The 20,329-nt window shown below is 39.8% G+C and overlaps 3 protein-coding genes across 9 annotated transcripts in view; 2 read left to right on the top strand and 1 right to left on the bottom strand.

Moving 5' to 3' along the window:
* The first annotated feature begins 516 nt into the window (after window positions 1-516).
* On the top strand, window positions 517-11,018 carry slc19a3b (solute carrier family 19 member 3b). Its single transcript, XM_047391290.1, has 8 exons — window positions 517-1,033; window positions 1,163-1,342; window positions 5,096-5,261; window positions 5,445-5,754; window positions 7,629-7,780; window positions 8,425-8,617; window positions 10,501-10,642; window positions 10,851-11,018. The coding sequence occupies exons 1-8, from the start codon at window positions 884-886 to the stop codon at window positions 10,962-10,964; spliced, it is 1,407 nt and encodes a 468-aa protein (XP_047247246.1). The 5' UTR covers window positions 517-883; the 3' UTR covers window positions 10,965-11,018.
* A 121-nt stretch (window positions 11,019-11,139) lies between these two features.
* slc19a3a (solute carrier family 19 member 3a) lies at window positions 11,140-18,468 on the top strand. Its single transcript, XM_047391289.1, has 7 exons — window positions 11,140-11,439; window positions 12,979-13,214; window positions 13,295-13,814; window positions 15,569-15,647; window positions 15,797-15,989; window positions 16,071-16,212; window positions 16,292-18,468. The coding sequence occupies exons 1-7, from the start codon at window positions 11,293-11,295 to the stop codon at window positions 16,439-16,441; spliced, it is 1,467 nt and encodes a 488-aa protein (XP_047247245.1). The 5' UTR covers window positions 11,140-11,292; the 3' UTR covers window positions 16,442-18,468.
* The window catches only part of agfg1a (ArfGAP with FG repeats 1a), a 31,963-nt gene continuing 29,114 nt past the window's right edge, over window positions 17,481-20,329 (bottom strand). For all 7 annotated transcript variants that reach the window (XM_047391281.1, XM_047391285.1, XM_047391282.1 and 4 more), the window contains one exon: window positions 17,481-18,292. In XM_047391281.1, coding sequence (XP_047247237.1) covers window positions 18,233-18,292 — 60 coding nt within the window. In that variant the 3' untranslated portion in view covers window positions 17,481-18,232. The remainder of the gene's footprint in view (window positions 18,293-20,329) is intronic.

The following is a 20,329-nucleotide window of genomic DNA, read 5'->3' as shown; positions in this document are numbered from 1 at the left end:
AGATGTCTCTGACTTAAACAAGGATGAGCAATAATTTTATCCTACCAGACAGCCATGTCATATTACAGAGCCTCGTGAAAGTAAAAATACAAGTACAATTTTTTCACGTTTTGTCCCATTACATTGTTTCATTTAGGTTTTTGTTATACATCATCCAAAAGTAGTGCATAACTGAAATCACAGTTCCTGTATGAATACTGTGAATAAAGGTCACTAGTGCCACGTAGACCTTATAAAAGAATTTAAATATTCGAAAACTTGGATGGAAAGATCCTTTGCATCCAGTCTGGCTCGAGTTCTTTTGCAAAGAAGAATGTGCAAAAATGTCCTTCAGGTGTGCATAGTTGGTAAAGATATGCACTAAAAGACTTGAAACAAATCTGAAATGTAAAAACCACACTCTTCACATTTTTATTCCCAACAGCTTTTTGATGCCATGTATCATTTTACATCAACTTCACATTTATGCACTACTTTGTGAGGATCTATCACATAGAATTGTAATAACCTACTTTGCAGTTTATCTTGTCATGTGCAACAAACTGTAGAGGTACTTTCTAGGTATAAATATGTTTAGAAGGCAATATAGATATAGTTCACCCTTCAATAAAGACTTGTACTCATTTACTTACGACTTGCCAAAGCTTCTGTTCCGCTAACAGGTCAAAGTCTGCATACGCCCCAGTACTGATTAGGGTTTGTGTTGCTCATAAATATTGTGTGTGTGTATATTCCAGCTTTTTGATGACTACTGATAGCTTCAACAGAAATCGAAACACTTACGAGATTAAATGCAAACAGTCAGAGACCGATCTGTTCTGGTAACTCATCCTGAAAACATATTTCAAAGTCAAGCTGTGTGTAATTTTGCGGAGGAGATACCATGGGCTGTTGGGCAAAGCTGAAGTCCTCTGGATGGGCTTATCCCACTACAGTACTGTCAGTCTACGGCTTTCTTGCTAATTGCCGAGTAGCAGAGCCCTTCCTGACACCTTACCTAATTGGACCAAACAAGAACATCTCTGAGGAAGTGGTATGTATTGCACACACTGTTTCATTGCATATAATCCTTTACAGTTCAGTTAGCAGACATCATTTATTGGGAGAATTTGCTCATCGGTTTTGACTCAGCATCCCTGTTCCTTTTGTTTTTCTCTTGCAGGTGACCAACTACTTGTTTCCTATCTGGACATACTCCTACCTGGCCTTTCTTTTTCCAGTTTTTCTCTTGACTGACTTCCTGAAATACAAGCCTGTTATTGTTGTACAGGGACTCTTTCTTGTCAGCAACTATATCTTGCTATCCTTTGCCCCTGGCCTGCCTGCAATGACCTTCCTTCAGGTCAGTAAGATACCAGTCTTGTAACAGCTGTAAAGAGCTATAAAATGTTTGCTACATAGGCTACATTTTGTTTTCGAAACAGTTTTAGTGGTTTGCCACTGATATACTTCTACAGTATATTGCTAAAGTAGACGTGCCAAATTATCCTTTTTTCATATTACATTACAACCACAAACTTCAATTTATTTTATAGACCAACACAAAGTAGTTAATAATTTTGACTTGGAATAAAAATGATACATGGTTTTCTTACAAATAAAGATCTCAGAAATTTGGCTTGCATTTGTATATAGCCTCCCTGAGTCAATTCTTTGTAAAACCACGTTTTATTTCAGCTGCAAATCTTTTGGAGTCTGTCGCTATGAGCTTTGCACACCTACAGACGGATAATTTGCCCCATTGTTTTTTTTTTTTTTTGCAAAATAGCTTAAGCCAAGTCAGGTTGAATGGAGAACATCATTAAACATAACTGTTCAAGTCTTGCAACCGATTCACAATTTGATTCAAGTCTGGACTTTGACTGGGCCATTCTAACATGTGAATATGCCGTAATTTAACTTATTCCATTGAAGCCCTGGCTGTGTGTTTATGGCCACTGACCTGCTGGAATGTGAACCATCACCCCAGTCTTGGGTCTTTCCCGTCTCTAACTGGTTTTCTTTCAAGCTTGCCCTGTATTTACGTCCATTCATCATCCCATCAACTTTGACCAGCTTCCCTGTCTCTGCTAAAGAAAAACATCCCCATAACATGATGCTGTCGCCACCATGTTTCATGCTCAAGATGGTGTGTTCAGCAAGATTTGCAATGTCACTTTTCCACCATGCTAAGACCTTTAGGATGTAGACCAAAGAATTCTACTTTGTTTTCAGCTGACTAGAACACCTTCTTCTACATGTTTGCTGTGTCCTCTAAATAGCTTGTAGAGGCAACCATCCTATGGATTTTTTCGAGCCTCTCTTTCAGAACTGCTAGATTTATGAAGTGCAAGACAAATAGTTGTCTTGAGAACAGATTCTCCCACCTTATCTGCATATCTCTGCAATACATAATTATACAAAGCAATTTACCTTTGAAAATCCTCAACGGTCTTTTTATCCTTTTTTCAACCCCTTAAACTACGAAACACACAGACTCTAAAACACATACTCACTCACTCACTCACACACACATATACACACACACACCAGCACTGAATCAAGCTAATTAAAGAACGAAAGAAATGAATGTATTTTAAAATAACATGTGTTAGCATTAGTGTCTTAGTTTTTCCAATTTTAAGAACGTCATAGAGCCACTTAAGGAGGCTCCATGATGAAGGAGGTTTTGGGGATTTCCACAGCAATAATATGCGACGTCTAGCCAATAAGGAGGTGAAACATCTGCTTTAGGGGTGCATGGTGGTGCAGTTGGTAGCACTGTTGCCTTGCAGCAAGAAGGTCCTGGGTTCCATTCCTGGCCGGGGGTCTTTCTGCATGGAGTTTACATGTTCTCCCTGTGCATGTGTGGGTTCTCACCGGGTACTCTGGCTTCCTCCCACAGTCCAAAGACATGCCTGTTAGGTTAATTGGTCTCTCTAAATTGCCCTTAGGTGTATGAATGAGTGTGTGCATGGTTGTTTGTGTTTTGCCCTGTGATGGACTGGCGACTTGTTCAGGGTGTACCCCACCTCTTGCCTGTAGTCTGCTTGAGATAGGCACCAGCTCCCCTGTGACCCACTATGGAATAAGCGGTGGAAAATGACTGACTGACATCTACTTTAACCCGAGTAAGTGAGCAAGGATCAGCAGCAAGACCAAACATGCCAACCGAGAGGAAAGGTAAACTATAATCTTTTCTGTCAGGGTCTCTGATGCCTTCACAGAACACTTGTATTTATACAGAGATTTGATTACACACATTTAGGCCCTATTGACTAATTATGTAACATCTAAAGACAATAGATTGCACTGGGTTTATTTTAAGGGTTATAGAATGAAGGGGAAGGGGTGGTGTTAATACAAATACTGAACAAATATGCATGCATTAAAAAAAATCACATGTTAACTTTCCACATAACAAGTATGCACTACTTTGTGCTGGTCTATCAAATAAAAGCTCCCTGTAATGTGACAGAATGATGAAAAGTTTAAGGGATGTGAACACATTGGAAGGCTGTGTAAAGACAATGCCCTTTGGTTCTATGAGTATGTTACCTTCCTGTAGCTACAGTGAGCATTTATCAACAATACAAAGGTAAGGATTTAACACTAGAACTCCCAGAATTCTAATACTACTAGAACTCCCAGGTCCGTCAATTTGACGGCGAGCATTTTGGATATGAGGCGGTGATGATGTCATCGCATTACATTGGTCAGAATACTAAAGGTTTTCTTGCACGCTATAAAATTATGGTTTTGACAAGAGTTAATAATAGTATTTGATCAAAACCTATTAAGTTTTATTGTTATTTATAAATAGTACTGAAAAATAATACAGAGTAGTGGGTACATTTAAAAAAAACGCTTTATTAATCTGACCAAAAGCTGGACAGCTCCATGTTACGCCCCCCTTTCAATCCGCGAACATAAACTAGTGCTAAAAATGCCTTCAGCTCATCCACACTCATGTCTGAGGAGGAATCATCTCCTTAAACTCTGCGGCCCTCAGCCACGGCGCGGCCCTGAACGTGGATGAGCATCTCGGCGTCCACCAAGCAGAGGAACGTGGTCTGGGCATCTTGGATCTGCTGCTCTGTCTGTGACGCCTCCCTCTACTTTCTTCCTCCCCTACCACTGTCCACAAAGTCCCATCCTTTCCTATTTCCTCCTCATTCCCAGGTGTGTGCTCGTCTTGCGATGAAAACGCTGTAAAGCACAGAATATATTGTTGTTACTGGGCTACTACAGTATATCTATGACCCAACTTATTGTTAATTTCTTTTTACATTTTTAGTACCTTGTTTTTTAGTTTCTCTCCTGCCAGTGAGCTGGTTTGCTGGGTTTATAGCTGGGCACTGGGCACCAGGCTCGTCTCCATGTCTCTGAACCTGCGCTTATTGTGGCAATGTTGCTATAGTTTATATATTATTAGTTTACTAATCTATAAACTATAGCCTAAACTGATAAAATTGTTACATAGGCTAGTCTTTTACTTCCTTGAAATAATGCACGACAACCTCCTGCTAACAGGACAACTCGTGTTTTTTAGCCGGGGGAGGCTCACTCTCTGACCCGCTGTCACTGGAACTGAATGCTGACCAAGAGCTGTCAGAATCCCTCTCGACCCCAGAATCACAATCATGTAATTTTTGAAGCATTTCCAATGCCTCTTGAGCAGAAAATATCCTTCTAGAAGCCATTTGTAGGATGCCAACAATCTCCTTCTCAGACTGCGTTCTAGAGCGGTGGTTGCTAGGCAACGCTCGCGCGTATACTCAGCCGCGGGAAAAAAATATCAATGTAAATAATAGGGCCGTCAAAATAACGGCTGTGGTAGTTAGAGGTAGAAATACTTAGATCTTTTATTTTCTTTGTTATTTTTTTTTTTAAATAGAGGCACAGGAATACACAAGACACAGGTTTAGAAAAAGTCAGGATGCCAGGAAGATAAGAGTTTTAATAAACAAGAGTTATGGCATGTTAAACTTTCAAAACCGTCAAATTGACAGCCCTGGGAGTTCTAGTGTTAATGCATTCGCTAGTGAATCATTTAATATAACAATGCTTCATAATGAGAAACAGCTTCTTCAGGACTGCTTTGTCTCATTTATAGGTCAACTTTGGAGTTGTGACTTCCACAGAAGTGGCCTACTTCTCTTATATATATAGTGTGATTCCACTTGAAAATTATCAAAGGGCTACAAGTTATCTGCGCAGCGCTATGCTGACTGGATATACATTTGGCGCCAGCCTTGGCCAAATGCTTGTCTCCCTTGGAGGTATGAAAGTATTGATTTTAAAAGCTGTAAATTATGATATTACTAATCCTCTAATGGAATGACTTGTAAAACCCACTTTTCCTCTATGCATGACAAAAAGTGACAAAAAAGTACAGAAAAGGATGCAGTTTAATACAATCTAGATGTTGTGGAAACACTGATTAATGTCTGCTTCATTCACAGGAGTGGATTATTTCTACTTAAATGCTATAACTCTGGGGGTTGTTTGCCTAGCTTTTCTCGTCTCCTTCTTGTTGCCCATGCCCAAAAAAAGCATGTTCTTCAAAGGGGAAAAGGCTGTCGGGTCCCAGTCGCAGGACGAAGGGTCATTCAAAAACAATAGACAAAGAGATTCAGAGATGGACCAAAATGGAGAATCCTTGGACGAAGAGAAAATGGCACATGATGGCAGTGCTGGCTGGTGCAGCAGGGAAAGTGTGACCACTGCAGGTCATTTACTTTGGAAAAGCTTCAAGGAATCATACTCTTCTAGGTGTGTTTCTCTTACAGTGCCTTGCAAAAGTACTCGTACCCCTTGAAAGTTTTCATATTTTCTCAAACTTCAACATATTTCCTTGGGATTTATGATAAAATAATTATAATAAATGTATTTTTATAGCCCTTTACAATAACCACTAGGTTAACCAAAATGCTTTACATTGAGTAAAATAAAATAAAACACAAGCAATAAAACAGTGCTGGGATAAAAAAAAAAAGAAACAATAGAAAAACAGAAAAATGTAAAAGCACACTGCTAGGTATCAAAAGCCATCCTCAATTTAATATATCTTAGACTTGACTTTAAGATGCCCAAGTCAGAGATAAATCTAAATTTAGCCGAAATTTATTCCAAAGTCTAAGAGTTGCCATAGAAAAGGCTTGATCACCTCAGTGCTTAGATTCAGACCTGAGTCCCATTGGTCAATACTTTGTAGAATAACCTTTTGCTACAATAACAGCTTTAAGTCTTTTGCGCTAATTTTCTGTCAGTTTATATAGCGCCAATTCACAACACATGTCATCTCAAGGCACTTTACAAAGCGAATTCAATCGAATCATACAGATTTTAAGTCAGGTACATACGTTCCAATTGATCCCAATTGTCAAACAATGCAGTCAAATTCGATTTAATATTCAAGTTGGTTAAAAAGTTTTCTATCTAAAGAATCCCAGCAGATTGCCTCCAGTCACTGACTTGCAGCATTCACTCCCCTGATGAGCATGAAGTGACAGTGGACAGCCGCTTGCTTTGTGACATTCCCTCAATCCCAGCATGCATTTAGCAACATTGGAGAGGAAAACTCCCTTTTAACTGAAAGAAACCTCCAGCAGAACCAGGCTCAGTGTTCAGCCAGCTGCCATGACCCACCAGGGCTTTGAGTGGACAGAGCACTCACACAAAAAGAACCCAGAAGCACTGATCCAGGAGTACTTTCTGTGTGAAAGAAAAGTAAAATGTTAAAGGCAGTAGTAGCTCCTTTAGTGGCTTCATCTAGGAGAGAAAGACAGCTAAGTAAATAAGCTTTGTGCCAATTTTCAAGTCCAGAGGATGAAAGAGACCACATACAGTTAGTCACAGCAGAAGCTCAGTCAGTAGATACAGTATGTCAAGGTGAGAAACAGGGTTAAACACTGAAAGACAGGGCCAAGTGTGTCCTCCATCTGTAGAAGGAGAACATAAACTGTTGGCAGAAGTAGCTCAGCCAACGTCCTCCACCAGGAGGGTGTCACAGTTAAACACAGAGCCAGGCCAGGTGTAGCTTTTAGGAAGAGAAAAATCAGAGAGAGAACATAAAGTCAAAAGCTGAAACAGCAGCAAACAATATAAATTAAAGAGTAGTAGGAGAATGTAGCAGAGTGAGGGAAAAACGGTTATTATGTCCTCCAGCAATCTGAGCCTATAGCAGCATAACTACAGAGGTAGCTCAGGATAACCTAAGCCACTCTATCCATAAACTTTATCAAAAAGGAAAATGTAAGGCCTAGTCTTAAAAGTAAACAGGGTATCTGCCTCACAGACTAAAATTGGGAGTTAGTGACTATCCTTTTATTAATAATAGCTCAAGCTAAAAGTAATATGCCTTGACCCAAACCTTTCCACTGTTGCTCCATCTTTTTGTTTAGGCTCATTATTCCACTGAAAGGTATACTTCTGCTCCAGTTTTTTATTTTTTGTGAAAATGTTAAATATGTATCATATTCAAGTTCAGAATTACGTGAAAAAATGTATTTGTCCATCACATAAAATCAAAATGAAGGTTTGGAGTGGTATATTAAAAAGCTGAAGAGATTAATGTTTTGGCATAGCACTCTGTATTTTATCAATACCCATCATCATAACATGTTGTCTCACTTTTCACCATGCAGGCATTTAGTGTACTGGTCCCTGTGGTGGGCTTTGGCCACAGCTGGCTACATGCAGATCTTTAACTATATCCAGCTCAAGTGGGACCATATAGAACCATCTGCCACATCATCTATCTACAACGGAGGAGTAGAAGCTGTATCGTCTGTTGTGGGTGCGCCTGAAGTTTTATTTTTACCACAAGCTTCTGGAAATTCATTAAATAAACACAATGGCAAATCATTGTAATGTAATTCAGACAAGTACTTTATAGACTTTAGATTTCTTGAAAAAAAAGGTCCTAATATGGTAACTAACTTTGCAAACTGTGGTCAGAAGTGTAATTATTGCAGGGGGAGAACAGAGCATCACATCCACAATGTAAAATTTAACAACATTGTTTAAAGCTGCCATGCCTGCTAACACAAAGACTTAAAAATTGCAATCAACAAAAAGACAAGCGCACTGGGACTGGTTAAATGGAAAATGTGTATTGATTTCCAAACAGAACAGCAGCACTGGGTTCCTTTTGGCTCACGGTCATCCTTGGCTCAGCGTGAGAGGAGGAAGAGTAATTGCTTCAATTAAAGAGAGAGGCAAAAGTTAATGAATTCTCCGACTATTGCTGATGGTACATTCTAAGTGCATGCTACAAGAGGTTCATCATGCCAGGCTAAGGAGACTAGCTTAGGGATGCACACAATTTGTTACTGTCAACACTTTAGGAAGGAGATCATGGCCTCGGGGTAAATTAATGATCCACAATGAGGAGGATGGAACAACCAGGGATCTGCTTCATATTTCGCCTCTGTGTTCCAGGTGCTGCTGCAGCTTTCTCTGTGAGCCTCATCAGAGTGACCTGGGCCATGTGGGGAGAGCTGGCACTGGGGCTGTTCTCAGCTGTGTGCTCAGGTGCTGTGTATATGATGGCATTCACCAGCAGTATCTGGGCATGCTATGCTGCATATGTCATATTCAAATCCTGCTACATGTTTCTCATTACCATCACAACGTAAGCTCGACATATGGTTCTTCCTTTTCTCATTCAAAGTTCACTTATGGTGACTTTACATCTGTTTGATGTACGACTTAGGATTAGCATACAAGTCAAACAGTTAAAAATCCAAAGGGAAACAATTTATACAGATGCTAAAATATGGATTCATGTGCTCATTCAAGAAGGGGTAGGAGTGTTAAAATGGTTGACATTGCCCTTGAAGCAAGTCACAAAAAAATGTGACTGCTATGCACATTGTGCATGTGAATTAATAGATCTAATATCTACTCTAAAAAACAAACTTGGGTCTCCTGAAAATCAATAAAGTTAATGTTCTGAGACTGATAGAAATTATGTTTATACAAAAATCTTACTCTTGCAGTGTTGAAGATCTTCTCTTCAGTTGTTTCTTTGGTATACTGAAGTTCGATCTGAAACATTTCCAAGAGAGGAGAAAGGCTTATTGAGAAATACATCAACCGGTTTATAAACGGTTTAAGGACTGAAGAGTTTCCTGGCAGTGGAGCCAAAATGTCAATATTTAATCCTTGAACCACACAGTTGTTACTTTTGCCTGGTCACATGGTTCTCCATCCTGCTTTCTTTTTTTTTTCTAAAAAATGTTGTTGATCACCAAATTACTCCTGGATTGTTGGGTAGAGATACACTTGGAGGATGTCTTTCTTTAATCATTGCAGTGTTTTAAAGCAAATTTGTGACTTAAAAGCAACCCCACATATGGATGGTCACATATGGATGGTCACATATGGATGCTTCACAGTCAGCATGACATAGGACTCATCATTTACTTCTCTTCTCCACAAAGTCTTTTTTTCAGCCCTTGGCAGTCCAATCCTAGCACTTCCTGCAAAATCTTAATTTATGTTTTTTGGGAGGGAAATTGCTTCTTTGCTTTCCGTCATGACACCAAGCCAACATCCAAATGTCTCCAGCTCATTGTGCACGAAGAAACACTCACATTTGCCTGCTGTCATTACAGAGCAAGGGCTGTACTGGCGTTAACTTGAACCCTTAGTTAGATCCTCTTTAGGAGACTATTTTGGCATCTACAGAACTTTGTTGGATACCCAAACACGGCTAACAAAAATCATAACACTCAAAATGGTATTCCTCTAAACAACAGGTTTGTCTGTTTATTTTTTAGGTCCTCCATATTGGCACTTTGGCAAAGAAAATGTATAGGTTTGCCCCTCCAGTGGCCCAGCGGTAGAGCAGGCACACCATATGCAGAGGCTACAGTCCTCAATCCAGTTGTCCCGGGTTTAATTCCCAGCTCTGGGCCATTTGCTGCATGTCTTCCCCTTTTCTCTGCCCTTCTTCCTGTCCAGTTAATGATGAATAGGTGAACTAGTACCACAAAGACCTTTGAAACAATTAAAAAAAAGTCAACTATTTTTATACATAACAAAAATTTTAAAGGAAAAGGTCTTTAAATGTGCAAGTGTTTCCTGTTTTTTCTCCATTTTAAGTTGGTGTTCTATTAAGGCCAAGATTTTGTTTCCCTCATTATAAAAGTTAGATGTTTTTGTTCAAAAGAGAGAGAAAAAACATTATGGTTCTTCAGTTTGACCATGAAACTAACAGATTTTCATATTGTAGGATTTATAAAACGTGTTAATCTATTTTTTGTGTAATTTAGGGTCATACAGGTTTTGTGGCTCTAGCAAAATACATTCTGTAGGATCGAGGGCATATGTGCCTTTTTTGGATTGTGGTTGTTGTTGACCTGAAGTTTACAATATCAGTGCACTGATTTTTTTATCATGAAGATACAATCCAAGTTTATTCAAGTAATTATCATTTTCTAACTCTGATCATATATATATCCAGTAGACTAATTTTAAACAACAGTTCCTCTCCTGATTTTGTTTCTGTAGATTTCAGATAGCATCGAACCTCACCATGGAGTGTTATGCTTTGACGTTTGGGATCAACACGTTCATGGCCCTCTTATTGCAGACTATTATCACAGTCATTGTTGTAGATGAAGCAGCACTGGGACTGGACATTGCCACACAGGTTTACTGTATTTATTTATTTTATTACATACACTTTTTAATAGCAGCATGCTTTAACGTTTACTGAAAACACAATAGATTTGTGACCACAGAGGGACACCTTGTGGTAATAATTAGCCATTACAAGAGAATATGTTTGATGCAGTCGAGTTAATGGTTGATATGAAGGATTTAAGGTTTCTGACCCTGATAAAAGTTTCTGTTTGCAGTTTATCATATATGGCAGCTATTATGCTGCCATCTCCGTTCTCTTCCTTGTCCGAGGGACCTACACCGCCTGTGTGCATCGCCGCTCTCTGGATAGGACAGAGCCAAGGAGGTGATCTCTGCTGAATGTTTGTGATTCGTAAAAATAAAAGGATTGTGTCTAAAAAATGCTGACGGGCCTCATGGTTGTTTTTCTGTAATATCTGCCTCGTGAATCCCACTATCTAAAGAGGAAGTCAAGCTGTAAAAATAATCTTTTCTGATAGGAATTAAGCTCAGTCCAGCAACATGATAAGGTTCACAATCACTGGAACCTTGCTTCCTTTGACCTGGTTGTTGATTTGCAAAACCAGCACTCGGATGACTGAACCTGAAAGGAATGCAAGACTAAAGGAGCTGCAGCTGCCAAGAACACACACAAATACCTAAAGCAAGCTGGCAGATATGGAGAAGGTGAAAAGGCTAAGGTCAGACTGGAGATTTCCCACCACTTTGCTGTGTATCTGTGGATTTTTTAGCACAGTAAAACCGTTGGAGCCTTTCCTCATACCATTCCTGACAGGACCAGACAAGAATCTGACCATTGAACAGGTACAAAACTAAAGATAAACGACTAAAGGACAAGCAAACAACTTAGAAATATTTACTCATGCATATTACACGCAAAACATGCAATTATAACAAAGTAGATCAAGGATTAAACTTCTTTTTTTTTTTGCACTTGTGTATTGATGAAATGTTAATAATTATTGAATCATTGGGATGATAATAAATCCTGTAACCACACTTTTTGGCTTATTCCAGGGAAGTGATATGCTTTCACCTGGTAATTAACTGAATTATACTTGAATCTGCAGAACTATGGTGGGCCAAAAGGGACAAAAAATGAATAAATTATTATGAAATAAATAAAAGTGAATATCCCATGAAATAAATAAATGTACAATTTATTAATTTATATATCATTAAATATACCATATTTAATATACTATGACTCAGAAGTTAATGTCTTTGCTGGAAGTGCGGAAATAACTCCAATAACTGCAGGAAAGTTTTCCAATTTTTTTACCACAATCTCTTGGTAAGCAACTCCAGCTTCTATATCTCTAGATTGCTCTAAAGTATCTCTAACCAGTTCACATGAGAGTTTAGTGCTGCGTGGGAGCCATGGAATATATAAATACAGAGTGAAATAAATATATTTATTTATTTGTATTTATTGTTTTTAAAAAAAAATACCTTTTAGTATTTTGTTTAATAATTTAAAATGCATATTTTGTTATTTAACGGGACATTCGATAAATTAATTGTGCATTTCATAATTTATTGCCATATTTAATTATTTAATGAGACATTTAATGGGACATTTATTTATTTAATCATGTCCTTTTTGGTCCTACATACACAACACCTCAAGAAATGTTTTTAATACTTTCTTCAGCCAGACGTTTACACACACACACACACTAAGATTACTGTAACTTTAAACTATTTGAAATGTCCAAATGATGATCTTCATAGCTTTGTCAGCTTCTGGTAGATTAATTCACAACATTTGAGTTAAACGGAGGGAGACTTTTAGATGTATATTAAGGTTACAAATAAGAATACTAACCATGTGAAAATAATAAAATTATTGGTGAAACTAATCCAAACTGGACACAGATGGACTGAGCAGCTGATGTCAAGTGCCAGGATGTCTTTAAATCTTATTAATGTTCTCTAGATATTTAGATATTTTAGATATTCACTTTATTTAGCAGTCTATAGAATAACACGCTTTTGCATTTATTTTTTATTATTGTTTAGTACTGTATTTGTGTGTATGTTTTAGATTTTTTGTTTTCTATAAATTCTATTTATAGAAAAATCTATCTATTTCTTGTTTTCTCTTGTATCTCCTTAGCTCCTCATCATCTACAAGTGTGACTTATTTTCAGTTTTAACTGTGTTTTTCTATAATTTTAACCTCTAGATATCTGTGATAAAGACAAATTAAGATTAATTTGGTTGGATTAACTTCAAATAGATATAAAGTGGCCCACAACAGACTCCGATTTTGAACAGATCTTACTGTGCCTTGCCTGGTTGTCTTCTGTTGACACGTGTGTAACAGTTTCTCCTTATCAGGTCAACAATCAGATTTTCCCTGTGTGGACATACTCCTACCTGTCCGTGCTGGTGCCGATTTTTCTGCTCACTGACTGGCTCCGTTACAAGCCTGTAATAATCTTCCAGTGTGTGATGCTTTTTATCACCACGGCTCTGATGAGATGGACGGAGGGCGTGTCGGCCATGCAGGCCATGCAGTTCTGCTACGGGGTGGTGACAGCCAGCGAGGTGGCCTATTTCTCCTATATCTACAGGTATTACACTGTCATGAATCTGCACTGTGTGTGGTTGGAGTGAACCTGACACTTTGAATATCCTGTGTCAATTATTACAGTGTTGTAGATCTAAAGAGATACCGTAAGGCCACTTCTTACAGCCGCAGCATCCAGCTCCTGGGATACACTGTAGGTTCGGTGCTGGGTCAGGTGCTCATCAGCTTAGACCTCATGTCCTACAACAACATTGTTGTGTTCACGTTGGTTCTCACAGCCATTGCTCTCCTTACCACCTTCTTCCTGCCCATGCCACAGAGAAGCATGTTCTTCCACAGAAAACACTCTGGACAGAGGGCATCAAACGAAGCCGCAAAGAGGCACAAAGATGGATCTGAGGATGAAGCATACAAGTCAAACAGATCAAATACATCCGTGGGAAACAAAGGAGAAGAAAACGTGCAGAGAGTAGAAGAGAATGAGGAATCGGATGAGACGAAAGGTGCAGGATCCTGCAGCCAGGTTGTCCTCCAGCTGTGGAGGGATTTCCGCCAGTGTTATTCCTCCAGACAGTTGTTATACTGGTCAGTGTGGTGGGCGATGGCCACATGTGGATATAACCAGACTGTCAATTATGTACAGGTCAGTCTAAAAGCCAATAAAAATTACTCAATCAAAAGCTTGCATCATATCACTTGGATCAAGAAGGCAATTTAAAGGTTTCTACACAGTTATATGTTTTTTGATTGGCACTGTTTATTATTCTAACAGCAAAATTTTAAAGTATTAAGACAGAAAACAGATTTTTTAAATACTCATATTAGAGTAATGTTACCTTTTCTGTAAAAAAAGAAATTTTCTATTTTTTAAATCACTGTTTTGCCATTTTCCCTGCAGCACTTTGGTGGACTATTAAAGTGTGATATAAAACTCTAAAACCATTTTTATTTGTTAAATGTAGTTTCAACACATCTGATTACCGGGTGGATTCATCTGTGGCGAGTAAACCTCTGGTGCATAGCCGAAAAACTTTGTTAATGGTCAAAATTTGAAGAGAAAAATGCTGTTCAAATTTCCTAACATTACCACAGTGAGACATTCTAAGTGATTTATAGCCGCTGTAGTATGTTTTTGGAATAAATCTGAATTTGCACAGAGATATTTTAATGTACAAGATCTAGTCTGATCTGTAACATTAAGGCAATAAGTTGCATTGGAAGTAGGGCTTCCAGATGTTGACTGTATAACATCACACACACATTTTTTTTTCTCACTGTTTGAAATTAATTCAGACAGATTTTTTCATATTGTAGGTTAGTTAGGAATACTCAAAATAAAAAGCTGACATGCATTAGGATCACTATGCTTTAAACAATTGAGAAAGCCCAGGCGATGATGTCATGGATTTGCAATCTTCTGGTTGATTATTTTTCAGCATGTGTGCCACACGTGGATGTATTTTAAGGCAACACCTAAAACACACTGCCTTCCTGTGTGACACCATGGAAAAATCAATAGAAATCAGCCAAGATATCAGGAAGACCTCCAGAGGTCTGGTTCATGTGTGGGTACAATTAGCAGATTCCTGAAGGTGCCACATTCATCAGTTGTACTTGACAGTTATAGCTATAGTTAAAGTTTTTGAGGGTGTTTTGCTGCAGGAGGGACTGGTGCACCTAGAAAAATTGATTGAATCATGAGGAAAGAATGTGATGTGAAAATATTAAATCTGCATCCCAAGTTAAAGCTTGGACACAAATGAGTCTACCATTGGCAAATTAGTTACACAGTAGCTTAAGGGCAACAAAGTCAATGTTTTGCAGTGGCCATCACAAAGCCCAGACCTCAGTCATCAAGAAAATATCTGGCCAGACCTGAAAAGGTGTGTGTGAGGAAGGCAGCCTACAAACCTGACTCGGTTATAACAGTTCTGTCAGGAGGAATGGGCTAAATGGGCCAGTCTAGTATCCAAAACGTTAGACTCAACCATACAGCTCAAAAGGCAATTCTACCAAATAATAAGGAAATATATGTAGATGCTAGACTTTGAATAAGTTTTAAAAAAACAACCTTTAGCAAACCCAAAGTTTTGGTAAAACCCAATTTACAGAAAACAGGTAAAGTTTAGTCTGATTAAACACGCACAAAAAATAGTAATGTGTCATTTTACACAGAGTACCGTTCTGTAAATGTCTGGTTACAATGGTATATTATCAAGTTAGGTTTTACTGAACAATACCAGAATACTGTAGGATACAAAACATTGTGTCCAAGCAGTCCTCTGCGACAGTATCAATGCAAACATTGACATTAAGATTTGATATAAAATGCAAAGTCATAGCAGTAAATGTGACGATTACTTCCGGATCTTCTTGTAATCTCTGTGAATGTTCCAGGTGCTCTGGGAGCATGTACAGCCTTCTCAGAACTTCAGCATTTACAACGGAGGTGTGGAGGCCACATCAAACCTGTTGAGTAAGTGGTCCAAATATGAGCAGAAAACTAAAAGAATTAAAACCATCGAAAACAAAGAGGAAGTCAGGAGATAGGGAAAACATACCATCTTATTGGAGCTTAAACAACTGTATTTGTAGTAAAGTAAAAGCTGAACTGGTGTTTTCCAGGTGCAGCAACTGCCTATGGTATAGGCTTCACAGACGTGAGATGGGAACAGTGGGGGGAGCTGGCCCTTGGTGGTTTCTCAGGACTCGGAGCCGCCGCATTATTTCTCATGACTTTCACTGGAAACATCTGGGTCTGCTACAGCACTTATGCCATCTTCAAGTGCCTGTACATGCTGCTGATAACAATAGCCATGTAATACATGTCATTATTTAATAAGGGCTATATTTTACAGTACAAATACTGCATTAAGTAAAAAACATGTACTCTTCCAAGGTATCAGATTGCAGCCGACTTGTCGATGGAAAGGTATGCTCTGGTGTTTGGGGCCAACAACTTTGGAGCTCTGCTTCTTCAGACAATTATCACTTCTGTTGTGGTTGACAGTGGAGGGCTAGGCCTTGACATCATTCCTCAGGTAAGCAACCTGATCACAAGATATGTACTCTAAGATTTTATGCTTACTAATGTGCTTTGGTATTTGTTTTCTTTTGCAGTTTATCATTTATGCCAGCTACTTCTTAGCCATCTCTGTGGTTTTTTCAGTTCGGGGACTTTTTAGCATCTGTAAAGCACAGAGAATCAAAAAGGAACAATTGTCTGTAAACAGAAACCAATCTGAAAGCTGTGAGGAACACAGGTTCTGATCTTGTAGATGGAAATGACCAGAACAGTTGTTTGCCCCAAATTAGGGAATAAAACAAACTTCTTTCTTTACTCAAAAACATACATGAACAATTTTCATGCATACAGGAGCAGCTTCATTAGAAGCACATAAAAAAAGTACATTTCAGTAATTCATTTTAAAAAGACACATTCAAATATTACAAAAGTAAAATATTTAAATTGATGTGTATGGCTTGTGGTTTATGAAAATGTAAAATTCTGTTAGAAAATTTAAGTATTACACAAGACCATTGACATTAATTTTAAAGAAAGTTTATTTTAAAGCCATGTTTTGGCCTCAACATTCATGAGTAAGAATGCTGACTTGATAGTTGCCTGGCAAAAGGTCACCTTTTCAGAGTACTATATCCAAGTATATTATTAGAAAGTTGAGTGGAAGGAAAAAAAATTACAGAGAAGCAACAGGATTAACGGAAGACTTAAGAGCGGTCGAGGATAGGAATTTGGGGGAGTTATGAACTGCGAAAGGAGTCAAATCTTCAAAAACCAACACACGGACAAACCCAGGACATGGACTACAACTGTCACATTACTTAAGTTAAACCACTCCTAAACCAGGCATGTCAGAAGTGTCTTAATTGGACTAAGAAAACAAAAAATAGAGTTTTGCTCGTTGCTCCCAAGTCTGCTTTTTAGATAAAAGCAAATTTTGGATTTTGTTTAGAAATCAAGGTCCAAAGCTCTAGATGAAGAGTGGAGAGCCACACTCTCCAAGTTGCTTCAGGTCCAGTGTGAAGTTTCTACAGTTAGTGATGACTTGGGGGGGCATGTCAGCTGCTGGTGTTGGTCCACAGGAAATGCAGCCGTCTACCAGCTTCACGGTTCAATCTGCTGACAAACCTTTTAGAGATGCTGATTTAATTTTCTTGGCACATGCCCACACTGCCAAAAGAGTTCAACTTTTATAACTGAATTACTGAAATAAACGAATTTTCCCATCATATTCCACTTTATTAAGATGTGCCTGTACATTCATAAATGAATGCTTTAGTCATTTCATCTTATTTAAAATTCATTTAATATATATTCTGTATATATTTACACATTAACTTAAAATTCTTTAATATCCCATGAGAGTGGTTTTTCAGTCCATCAAGTCAGTCGTTCTGCTTCCCCACACGAATGTGTGGTTCACTGTCATTCAAAAATGTTGGGACCAGGGTCTGTCAGCAGGGAAGGAGACAGCAGACCAGCATATCCACCGTTCTGATGCAGCATTCACTTTTTTTTCAGTTTTGAGTAACTGAATGTTTTCCTTAGTAAGAAGAATTTACCCAAAAAGATTCAGCACAAACAGTTTAGTTCTTTCCAAATACAGAAACTGGCAGTACCCAAGCAACAGCCCTGTCCTAACAAATCTTATGTTATACAAATACTGATATGCACAAAAAGCTAACGTCCTAAAGGAGAAAAACGTATGTACAGAAATGCAGCTTAATGAATGATATACTGTATGCAATAACTTAATTTTCAGCCAGTTTGATTATACATTGTGACTCAGGCCATTTCACAGGTTAAACAGAGGAGAAAGGATCCACCTCTCCCTCGGCACACAACCTCTCTTTGTGTTGTAGTCACAGACAGCGTCGGCACGTCTGTCTTGCACATTGTTTAATTTGTGACAAACTGCAATAGAAAATACAGATTCTTACAAACATTGTGTTTTTAAAGCTACTGGTGAAACAAAAGAGTGCAATAGGTGCAAGCGCGCCAGTTGTTGACCCTGTAAGTGCAGCAGACGAGATGGATCGCTATAAGAACGGGTTGGTCGATGAGCCTCCGGCAGGATACTGAGCAGGCGGAGCTCCACCCTAGAATAAAACAAGCGCAGAGACTCAAGAACACTATTTATTTAGAGTAGCATTAAAATTGTTCCAGTCATATTCAGTAAATTAGAATGTGTGTTGTGATGAGACTCGTTTGTCTGATAAAAGTACCTTCTGAACCTTTAAGCAGGTATTAAACAATATTTTAATGAATCCCACAATTCTGTATCCGAAATGGTTTTTTTTATTGGTCTGGTGTAATATCTTAATTATTTTATTTTTAAATGTCATGTTTTCATTATCTATGACAGAAAATTATATAAAATTGACAAAGATTGAAAATCCTCAATCCTGCCATCACGCATTTCCTGGTGGAAACAGAAGCTGGGGACTCGGGGTTGGACTCTTTCATCAACCAGGCTGAAGTCACCGAGGTGGTTAAAAAGCTCCATGGTGGCAGGGCTTTGGGGGTGGATGAGATCCGCCCTGAGTACCTAAAGTCTTTGGATGTTGTGGGGCTGTCATGGTTGACACGCCTCTTCAGCGTGGCGGTTGGGGACGGTGCTTCTGGACTGGCAGACTGGGGTGGTGGTTCCCCTTCATAAGAAGGGTGATTGGAGGGTGTGTTCCAACTACAGGGGGATCACACTCCTCAGCCTCCCTGGTAAGGCCTACGCCAGGGTATTGGAGAGGAGAGTCCGGCCGATATTTGAACCTCGGCTTCAGGAGGAACAGTGTGGTTTTTGTCCCGGCCGTGGAACACTGGATCAGCTCTATACCCTCTACAGGGTACTCGAGGGTTCATGGGAGTTTGCCCAACCGGTTCACATGTGTTTTGTGGACCTGAAGAAGGCATTCAACTGTGTCCCTCGTGATGCCCTGTGTGGGTGCTCCAGGAGTATTCAGTCGGGGGCCCTTTATTAGGGGCCATCCGGTCTCTGTACGAGCGGAGCAGGAGTTTGGTCTGCATTGCACTAGGTCAGACCTGTTCCCGGTGCATGTTGGACTCAGGCAGGGATGTCCTTTGTCACCAGTCCTGTTCATAACTTTTATAGACAGGATTTCTAGGTGCAGCCAAGGGCTGGAGGGGGTCTGGTTTGGGGACCAGAGGATTTCGTCTCTTCTTTTTGCAGATGACGTGGTCCTGCTGGCCCCCTCTAGCCAAGACCTGCAGCATGCACTGGGGTGGTTCGCAGCCGAGTGCGAAGCGGCTGGGATGAGGATCAGCTCCTCCAAGTCCGAGGCCATGGTACTCGACCGGAAAAAGGGTGGCTTGTCCTCTTCAGGTTGGAGGGGAGTTCCTGCCTCAAGTGGAGGAGTTTAAGTATCTCGAGGTCTTGTTCAGTGAGGGAAGAATGGAGCAGGAGATCGACAGACGGATCGGTGCGGCTGCTGCAGTAACGGGGGCGCTGTGCCGGTCCATTGTGGTGAAGAGAGAGCTGAGCCGAAAAGCTAAGCTCTCGATTTACCGGTCGGTCTACGTTCCTACCCTCACCTATGGTCATGAACTTTGGGTCATGACCGAAAGAACGAGATCCCGGATACAAGCGGCGGAAATGAGCTTCCTCCGTAGGTTGGCCGGGCACTCCCTTAGAGATAGGGTGAGGAGCTCGGCCATCCGGGAGGAGCTTGGAGTAGAGCCGCTGCTTCTCCACATTGAGAGGAGCCAGTTGAGGCGGCTCGGGCATCTATACCGGATGCCTCCTGGACTCCTTCCTCGGGAGGTGTTCCAGACACGTCCCACTGGGAGGAGGCCCAGGGGACGGCCCAGGACACGCTGGAGGGACTATGTCTCTCGGCTGGCCTGGGAACGCCTTGGACTCCCCCACGGAAGAGCTAGAGGAGGTGTCTGGGGAGAGGGACGTCTGGGCGTCTCTGCTGAGTCTACTGCCCCCGTGACCCGGTCCCGGATGAAGCGGAAGACGAGATGATGAAAAAAAAAAAAAAAGACTTAAAAATATCAGTCTGTGTGTAATTAATCTATGTGTTTCACTCAGTGAATTGATTGACTGCAATAAATTGACTTTTCAAAAATATTTACATTTATTGAATATGACTATGTATAAATTTACTTAGAATAAG

This window comes from Girardinichthys multiradiatus, chromosome 18 (assembly GCF_021462225.1).
Source record: "Girardinichthys multiradiatus isolate DD_20200921_A chromosome 18, DD_fGirMul_XY1, whole genome shotgun sequence".
Taxonomy (NCBI): domain Eukaryota; kingdom Metazoa; phylum Chordata; class Actinopteri; order Cyprinodontiformes; family Goodeidae; genus Girardinichthys; species Girardinichthys multiradiatus.
The sequence above is the reverse complement of the archived record's forward strand: the minus strand, read 5'-3'. Positions and strand labels throughout refer to the sequence as shown.